This window comes from Schistosoma haematobium, chromosome 1 (genome assembly GCF_000699445.3).
Source record: "Schistosoma haematobium chromosome 1, whole genome shotgun sequence".
NCBI classification, from domain to species: Eukaryota; Metazoa; Platyhelminthes; class Trematoda; order Strigeidida; family Schistosomatidae; genus Schistosoma; species Schistosoma haematobium.
In genome coordinates, this window is record NC_067196.1 from 35,764,883 (window position 1) to 35,775,566 (window position 10,684).

At 36.4% G+C, this 10,684-nt stretch overlaps 1 protein-coding gene across 1 annotated transcript; it reads right to left on the minus strand.

The window, feature by feature from the left end:
• Positions 1 to 1,912: 1,912 nt before the first annotated feature.
• Positions 1,913 to 9,689, minus strand: MS3_00008754 (uncharacterized protein). The gene is made up of 4 exons (XM_051217095.1): positions 9,633 to 9,689; positions 5,365 to 5,679; positions 3,838 to 4,017; positions 1,913 to 2,702 (listed from the first exon to the last, which is right to left on the minus strand). Exons 2-4 carry the CDS (start codon positions 5,467 to 5,469, stop codon positions 2,649 to 2,651), a joined length of 339 nt encoding a protein of 112 aa, XP_051073876.1. The 5' UTR covers positions 5,470 to 5,679; positions 9,633 to 9,689; the 3' UTR covers positions 1,913 to 2,648.
• Between the last annotated feature and the right edge of the window lie 995 nt (positions 9,690 to 10,684).

The window sequence follows — 10,684 nt, forward strand, 5'->3', positions numbered from 1 at the left end:
TCAACAGAGATTAAAAACTGACAAATAATTAATATCAGCATACTAGGATGAAACAACTTCACCTGCAGTTGTAATGTTTTCATCATTCCTTTATTTTAATATAGTTTAGTTTAACGGATATAAATAAAGTCGACGAAATTATGGAGTTCAAGAAGAATGAAAATTAGATCAATACTCTGACTAGGACTTACGGATAAAAAGTACATACATGCTACATATAGGTTAAAATGTTGATTTGAACTTAATTACCGTAATCCTTCAAAGGATTTACAAGAAAATGGTTTCAAATCACTTCTTTGAAGTGTATTAAAAAGAAATGGAGCCCCAATTAGAACTTTTTCGTGATCCATATGCTTCTAGATGTTAGTTTTTAAACGTATATAATGATTACTACTGTCAATTCAATGACATAAAAATATTTACAATAGATTGTTCACCGATTAGTGGCGAGTATCATGTATGTCATTTATTTCTCAATAGCGACTTAATTATACCAATCAATTTGCTAACGCGTCTCAACTAGCACGAAACCCAAGACTTCCTGACGACTACCTCCAATCACTAGCTTACGTACAGACATAAACAATGAGTGAGGTAGAAACTGGAGACAGTACCAACCATGGGACAGAAAACAAAGTTTTGTAACTCGAAATAAACTAGCACTTTGGGTATTGACTTTCAGTGATTAAACGATAAATCTTTGCAATTACTATATTCAAGGTGATAAGCATTACAAAAATAACTAGACCTCATACCGACAAATTAACTATGGGAATAGATTATGAGCATACCGTTTTGGGTTTCCTACTTGTCGTGTAAAACTGAGTGCATAAATAATGAAGCTTCCCTACAACGCTCTATAAACCAGAAACATAAACCATAAAACAACTTATATTCCACGGCAAGGCTATTATGGACTGGCATGTAGTTAAAAAACTTTTCTGAAACGGTTACTGATCTAATTTACTGCTTCCAGTCAATATATGACAAAGGTGGTGAGGTAGTCAGTACAATTAGAAAGAAGGTATATGCTTTCGTCTAAATCATTTAACTACTGACAATTTGCTAGTAGTTCAATATATACCGTATCTTTTCCGAATTATGACCAAAAAGATTAGGTTGCAGAATTTCCATTTTATATACATGTATACACATAGCTAGAAAGAAGCTACGAATTGGAATTTTTCGCGAAAATTGGCTAACTTAAAACCCCACTTTGACCTCAGATTTAGTTCAAATCAGTTCACCTACGAAATTTCAAGTGGATGGGTTTCCCTGTCGAAATTATTACTAAACTTTAGATGTCAATTTTTGATATTTGACATTTAACACCACACAAATGTAACTGATGGATTAATAGTATAATAGCGAAGTAATGTAAACAGTATTTTCAGAATTAAACAAATAGTGAAGGGATGTCCATTTAGTTATGAATATAATCAGCAATTACTACTAATTATCAGTGTGGGGGTTGTGGAGATTGTTAAGCTTTTTGATTGAGATCATGAATCAATTGATGCTAGACCACCGTTAGAAACCTGGAAGCACTGGACGGCCGTTCCGTCCTAGTATGGGACTCCTCAGCAGTGCGCATCCACAACCCCCATACTGATAATTAATATGTGCTCACTAGTGACAAGCTTCGTGAGGGAATTCTCGGAGTTCTAGTGAGAAGCCGTGACCAGTGGAGCTAATCCGTGTCGGGTAGAGACAGGTATCTATCTCAGTACAATGGAAGTTGGTCGCGCAATTTCGTGGATTGGTTGATGTTAGACACTAACACCATTGGATGCCGGCTCAGTGGTCTAGTTGGTTAAGCGCCTGGCTCGAGACCGATAGGTCCTGGGTTCGAATCTCGCGGGAAGCGGGATCGTGGATGCGCACTGCTGAGGAGTCCCATACTAGGACGGAGCGGCCGTCCAGTGCTTCCAGGTTTCCAACGGTGGTCTAACATCAATTGATTCATGATCTCAATCAAAAAATTACTACTAAGTTTATTCTTACTAAGTGGAAGAATTGCTATCAATAATTCATTAAAGTGTTATAATTACGCTGAATCTTGTTCGGATGTCAGAAAAGTCAAATCATATATATTATACGATAGATTGGTGCTGTGGCTTAATGGTTAAGATCTGACTTTTCATCAGCGTATCAAAGATTTGAGCCACGATCTATCCACTTCGGTTCGGGCAACAAAGAATTTGTCCTAACATAATACTTCATGTTTGAAGTTGAATTACGTGACCTTGTGTTGTTTGATAATTGAGTTTCAATAATTTGTCGACAGAATGAAAAAGTAAATTATACAATGATGCAATATAATTGTTACAAAAAAGCAATGCCTACAAAGTATATGATGAAATATATGTATCAATAAGCAAAGGAAAAACCACTTCTGAAGTATACAATAAATAAGCATCTTTTACACATTTTTAACAGAAGATAAAATTGTACAAAAATTACAGCCAGAAAGTAATTAGTACGTTCATAGTGAATTATATAAATACTTAAAACAATATGATATATTCTACATGTGATAGAATATCTGACAATACTACTTTAAGGGCTGGATTGTTTTATAGATAGTAAATAAACAATGAAAAGTCACAAAGATTCAAGAAAAATTAGTCAAACTATTCACGATACGTTTAGCCAGATGAAAGAACTGATGGATGAGTATAGTTTTTATTTGGCACCGAACACTGTAAAAAGGAAGAAAAAGAAGAGAAATGCGACTTCAGAGACCATATATTAAACATATTTTCAAAACGTAAAAAGCATAGAAGCATGGTTGATGGTAAGGTTAAGTTTGAATGAACAAAAAGAGAAAGCTTTCAAGGTAGTTGTATTGTAATGGAAAGATAAAAACTGAACATACTGAAAACAATTTCATACGAAATATGGCAGCCCTGAAATAACATTTTCCAGCACCACAGTTTGAAAATTTGATTAACTTAACCGAAATAAATCTGTTGTGTTAATTTATAATTAAACGACAGCTTGATCGATATTATAATTAGATTTTAATGCTTCGAGATCCCAGATAATAAATATTTTTACATCAAATAATCATTTAATTTGTAGGAGAATGAGATAAATTTATAGATATTCGTGCTATAACTACATAAAGGATTTACAGGGAAATAAGTTATATTTCAATTCGGTTTGTAGTATATATGATGTATAAACTACAGGACGAAATATTTATTTACATTTGTAGGCATTATTACCAAGGTTTGATTTGATAATTTCGAATAAATTGAGCATTGGGTAGACGGTTATAAATAAATAATATATTTGTGATATCCCAATGAGTAGATTGATCACATAAAATTCGTGTTGTTTCGTTGTACTATTTAAACTTAAATTAATTTTAATTTGGTTATTTATTCTCTGAAGAAGTGGCTTACACTAGATCACGAAACGTCAGAAAATCTAATTTTTCTACTCATCGGGATATTACAAATATATTATTTATTTATTTACATTGTAAATAACTTAATGACTAGCAGAAACGATAAATAAATGCAGAATAAGCTGATCTGCCTTCAGTCTGGTTGGAAAACTACAATAACAATCACATTAAAGAGTGGTAACCATTGGACTACTTTTAGTTGAAATGCTAATAATTAATACTTTTCACTGAATTTATCAGTATTAGAATAAACAAGATAAGTCGCAAATGATGATGGTCCTGTCAAGTCTGAACTTATGTATAGTTATGTAATCAAAAAAGCTAAACATTCATGATATCACACAAAAACAGACTATATGCAAGCGGTTAGTGCACTTGCAATAATTAAAACATGTGAGATTGATAATGAACAAGTAGACTACCTGAAGAATGGCGACATGTGGATCATCCATATCACCCAAGTCAATGAAATCTCTTTCTGACGCTCTCATTTTGGCATTCTCAATTATATAATAATATTTCGGTGAGGAAATGCCAAAACTCCATGCCAACTTTTCCCCACACCAATCAATAACACGCAACAGAATATTGTTAGACTTGGACTAACAACAAAAAAACAAAATCGCTCATGATCAAAGTTAAAATAGATACAGATATAAGAGGATTTATCACATTTTTTATTCACAATTCAGAGAACTTGTATCATCTATCCAAAAGGCCTTGAGAAGACGTTACTCACACACAATAACATATGTCTCAATGCTTCAGGTTATCACAATTCAAAGTATCGCAAAATGAAGTCTTTATGAGTGAAGGAATATTACAACAAGCTGGTTACGCATAGAATAGATTGATAAAATATGTGATATTCAACTAAAGACAAAGTAGCAAACATGCTTACGGAATGGCGAAAAGTTATGAGTTATGCTACTTAGGGTCTCCAGTTACTGATTTCTAACCACTCAGCAAATAAAGACACATAGCCTACATTTTGGATGGCTCAGATCAGTAAGTAGAAACAGGCAGCGATCAGCCGATTACCGTTTGTAAGTAGTAATTTGAACAAATCTATGATTTGACGGACATCATATGATGTTGATTGGTCAGATACGGTATGATTTTTGGCCACGTTTTCGCTTCATGCTACAGTCCATATTTTATTTAATCAAACAGGTTATGGTTATGAGCGTGTGACGTTGTCCCCATTGGAGTTTACTAAGTTGTGAAATACGTTAGCGGGTTTAGTCTTGTTAGTGTGTAGCTTAACCATACTGTAATACTTCCTATGATTCATTTTTATTGCTTACAACAGAAAAAGGCTTGTGACAATGGCGGACAAAGAAATCTCATAAGGAAAACTATGTCGTGAAGATACAAATGTTGGAAGAATCGGAAAATAACAAGAATACAAACATGAAACCATACTTTGGCTCATCACAAGGGTGTTTTGTCATTTACGACTAATAAAACACAAAACCACTGTGGGGTCAATACAAGCTATTTTCACCAACGTTTCAACCTAGCCACGTCTACGCAAATCCTAGATTTCCATTCCTTAAAACTTTATGATAAATCATAAGCACTTTTTCAGAAAATCTTAGAAAGCAGACGGTTTGTGATTAATGGATTAAGCTTTTAACCAACAAGTGGGAGGTTTGAATCTCGCATCCACCCATTTTATTTAGAGCACCCAGATAGCACCATCCTGAAAGTGTAACCCCAAACTGAGTAGATAGATCTCTACCTTGAAAAGGATTCACACTAATTTGATTTTGGAAGTCCTGCTTCGGTTTGGGCACCTGGGCAGCATCCCAGCCCTCACACATATCGAATGATTTATGTGGCGCATATCTATTTGGTGCTTCCTTGTACTAATGTTTATGTGTTGAAATAAATAAATGAAAGATATTGGAAGTCTGAATAGAACACTTAAAAGGGAAAAAGCTTACTGAGTCCGAGCACTCTTCATTGTGTTCATCAGTGAGATCGAAAACACCATCACTAAAGTGCACGGATTGGGATAATTTTCCACCAACAGACTGTTGATCATTCATTACTAATCTTGAACGCTGTGTAATGATATAGGAAATATTAATGCAAAGCTGGACGATTGACTAAATAGTTGCTTGTTTGATTTTGTCAAGGAATATCTTCTGAAAAAGTTCAATCAAAAAGCTATTGTTTTACACGGCAATCAAAATTCAAATGATGATACGTATAGTCGTCACCTCTAAACGCTTTGGTGTCGTTGAATATTGTCTTTCCTAGAACGGATGAAGACGGTAGACATATCAAAAGTGAAATCCTTTCAAAAGATACTAAATATTGCAACTTAAATGCTCCTGGTTTATGTCGACGAAAAAAGCATTATAAACCCTTACACAGTAACGGACAAATACTGTCGGATAATTTTGCAGCAGCTGTTTAAACTTGAAAAGACTACAGTATCTTTCAAAAACAGATTCAGTGGCCGATATACCATTAGTAAGACATTCATTAACAGGTGCTGACTAGGTTGTCGGGTGCCAAAGTCGGAACGGACAACACCGGGTATGAAGATATCATGGGACGACATGAACTGACGGGGAGAAAGAAATGAAAATGGTGACAGATTTGAAAATTTATGTGCGTTCAACAAAATGGTTATAGGTGGCACAATATTCCCCCACAAACACATACACAGAGTTACATGGGTCTCACTGGACCACAACACGGGGGAGCGGATAGATCATACTGGCATCAGTAAGATATTCAGAAGGTCGATGCCAGACGTTAGAACCCGGAAAGGAGCTGACATAGCTTCAGATCACCACCTAGTTGTGGCAAAGATGAAACTGAGGCTAAAGAAACAATGGACAATCAGGGGAACAGCATCACAAAGGTTCAATACAGCGTTCCTTTGAGATACTAACAAACTCAGTGAATTCAAGACAACTCTCCATAACAGGTTCCAAGCCTAACGAGATCTATTGAAAGAAGAAACTACTACGGGGGACAACTGGAAAGAGATCAAAGAAGCACTAACTTAAACGTTCTGGGTCGCAAGGATTATTATCATAAGGAATAGATCTCCGTGAAAAGGAGGAATAAAACAGCAATTAACAACAGCTGAACAAGAACAGAGAAAGACACAAGATGAATACACTGAAGCAAAAAAACAAGTGAAGAAGAGCATTAGAGCTGACAAGCAGAAACATGTGGAAGACCTAGCAACGATAAAGGAAAAAGCTGAGACGGAAAGAAGTGTGAAACAACTATATGACACAACAAGGAAGCTGGTAGAGAAAGATAGTGAACTAGAGACCGGTTAAGGACAAAGAAGGCAAGACAATCACAGATGAGTAGAACGCTGAGATACTGTTGAATAGGCCAGCTCCATTAAATCCATCGGATATAGAAGCAGTACACATAGACCTCGCTACAAATGTGACTCCACCAACGATCGAAGAAATCAGGATGGCCATCAGACGAATCAAGAGTGAGAAAGCAACAGCAGCACCAGACAGCACACCAGCTGAAGTACTAATGTCATACACAGAAGTAACTGCAAACATGCTCCACGTTCCATTCAGGAAGATCTGGGAAGAGGAATAAGTACCGACAGACTAGGAAGAAAGATAGCTCATCACGGTACCAAAGAAAGGTCTGAGCAAGTATGAGAACTACAGAGGTATCACACTACTGTCAGAATCAGGAAAAGTTTTTAACAGTGTTGCTGGACAGAATGAAAGACCCAGTAAACGCTTAACTTTGAGATCAACAGTCCGGATTCCATAAGGATCCATCGTGCACTGACTAAATTGCGACTCTTAGCACCATTATTAAGTAATCGAATTGAACTTGTCACTATACACTAACTTCCTTCACTATGAGAAAGCGCTTGACAGTATGGAACGTTCTTCAACGCCATGATGTACATGAGAAAATCGTCAACACCATCCAGAATTCATACAATGAACTATACTGCAAAGTCGTGCATGAAGGACAACTTGTAGTGTCAGTTATTATGCCAAGCCCATATACCTTATTCTAGCTTCCGGACATCCCATTCTATTCATTATACTCGAGCAATACTTTGACCTTGTTATTTATTCGCTTATCAATCTAGACTGTTTTTATATGAGCATATATGTGTGTGCCCTTTTTATCCTATTAATCACATGTCTGTAGCTTTATTTTATCTGGCTATAAATATTGAGTAACGCTTGACTGAAATGGAGTTGGCTTCCCAGCCATCTTCCCTGCGTGTCGTTTCGCTCTGCTCTGTTTCATTCGCTTTATATACAAAATATATGTATTCACAAATCAATTCTCGTTATTCGACTTATTTAATTCCGTTATTGACTAACGTGATTTAAGTCGACGACGATATACGAGAATAGGCGATAGCAAACATCCATACGATTTAAATGGAGTCAGATCCACGGGCTACTAAAATCTAACAGATGCATTATATGTGAGAAACGGTGTCAGACAAGGCTGTTTACAATCGCCCTTTCTCTTTCTTCTGATGGTTGACTGGATTATGAAGACCTCGACATCTGAAGGTAAGCACGGAGTACACACCAGCAAATGCAGATGAAGAAAGCCAGTGTAGCAGCAGCCTCTGCAGCAATAGGCCCCAGCATACAAGAGATAAAGAACGATCTTCAAGTACAACACGGAGATCACCAACTCAATCACAATTGATGGGGAAGCTCTGGAAGATGTGGAACCTTTCACGTACCTATCTGATCAGTATCATCGATGAACAAGGAGGATCTGATGTAGATGTGAAGGAAAGGATTGGTAAGACAAGGGCAGCATTGTTATAATTAGGAAACATGTAACTCAAGACAACTGTTAGCCAACATAAAGGTCAAAGTCTTTAGTAAGAGCATCATGACAGTTTTGCTGTATAGAGATGAAACTCTGAGAACAACTGCAGCCATCATCAAAAAGGTATAAGTATTTACAAACAATTGTCAATGCAAAATACTCAATGTCCATTAGCCAAATACCATCAGAAACAACCTACTATGGGAGAGAACAAACCAGCTTCGAGCTGAAGAGGAAATTAGGAAAAAACGTTGGAGGTAGATAGGACATACATCGCAGAAACCACCAAACTGCGTATGAGGCAAGTGCTAACTTCGGATCCTGAATGGAAAAAGAAAAGAGGAAGACCAAAGAGCACACTGAGTTGGGAATTGGAAGCATTCATTAAAAGGATGAGTAGCAACTGGAAAGGACTGCCCAGGACAGAGTTGGATGGAGGATGCTGGTGGACGGGTTATACTCCCCCATGAGGGTTAACAGGCGTAAGTAAGTAAAGAATGAAAACGAAATAAACTATCAATGTACTACTTTTAATCTGCCTATCAATATTCTGAACTCTAAATAGTATGACTAGTGCTTGCCCATATCGCGTTTCCTTTTTATTTTGCGATCATATTTGTGTAGTTTTTAAACGTTATTCCTCGCTCTTTCTAGTTTTTTCCTCTACAAAAGCTTATCCACAAAGGGATTTAATTCGTTCCCAGGTTATACGTGCGACTACAAATATTTTTACGAATTTGCTTTAAAATTTATGTGAATTCGCCGGCAACCGAATAAATGATGTTAAGATTTGTATGAACTAATAAAAATTCAGACCTCTTAAAAGATTTTGAGATTGTGAAGATTAGCAGTTTAGGCTTAGAATAAAACGTTGCCTATTATTTCGCGTTCATGTCATGACACAGTTGCGTTAAGAATGGACAAAGCGAAAACCAATTACTATTGAAGTGTTTCCTACTAAATGTGAACCATTAGGTTTCACTTGCAGTTCGTATACCAGCTATACCATTTGATGGTGGAAATAACTTCCACATCAATTAAAAAGGTCTAATATAAAAAGGAGCACTGTCCATTTCTTTTAAAAGTGAAAGCTGGTTAGGATTACGTATTGAATGATTCTCACTAGATTAACCAGACGATCCAAAGGAAAAGTCTAATATCTAAAGTACAAATATAAACCGTATTGGTTGTGTGATACTTTCACATTTTGACCTATTTATAACAGAATAACACCTGGATACAATAATACACTTATATATATATATGAATGCATATATATATATAGTTGAAGATCAGTTATCAAATATTAATATATAGTAGTTGATGTACTGAAACAACTGTACTGAGTTTTGTCCTACATCTTATGTTATTTATGCACAACATCTGTCAAGTTACTTGCATTGATGGCACATAAAACGTCAGAGTCTTTCGAATCTGCCCGCTGTTTCATTTTGGCGACCTTGAAAGATTATATTTATAATCGATATGACTGTTTATTGTTGTATATTAGCAAGTTATATAAAATTGATAAAACGTTTAACGCTTAACTGCCTTAACATCTTTTGAAAACAACTACCAAAATCCATGTTCATCGTCACCATAATCAAGGAGGTGAACCAAATGTAAAAGGTTTCAGAGCTTAATTTCTTTAAAAATCTATTTGTGATTAATTTTGACCTGAAAAATGGCGAAGTTTACTCGCTTGAGTTTGTATTGTTACGAATAACCACACTAGGTTGACTGGACATTCACTCAGGTTGTGAGAAACAAATACGTCAAACTACTAATAAACTGCGAAAAAGCTATGTAACTAGCACAAACATTACGAAAATTGACGTAAAACGGAAAAACCGTTAATACCTGACAAATAACGATATCTCGACATCCTCGATAAAACGTTACACGTGTGCGAAAACCCACGGCGTAACGGTCTGACTGTGCCTGTGTTGATGCCACAGGTATTCAGTGTTTGACAACGCTTCTACCAGTAACACCTTCTAATATAATTCGTAACCACCAAGAGAAATCAAAAGACAGAGTCGAGGAGATCGGAAGAGTATATTTGGCGATGACCAATATATCGGAATTCTCTGATCTAATCTGGCTAGCGATTGCGGTTGATGTTGAGCACGGCGTTACCACACGTGATCTGGTGCGGATGCCTGACCGAGCGCCTTCAGCTAGATGAGTTCACTAAAACACATGGTCAGCATCCAATGTCGAAAACTTAGTGCTATTTATTTTGGGGATTTATTTACCGCTACAGATCACTCCCTCCCTAGTGGGGCAGTGACGACCCTAAGACGTGGCCAGCCAGAAGTTTAAACCCAACGAGTTTGTCGTTGGTAAACACTCTTCTGATAGCTTACTAAACTTAGCAGCGTCTGGTCGTCTTTTCTTACTATATGGGACGGAGGTACAACATAGTAAAAAAAGAAAATGTACAATGAA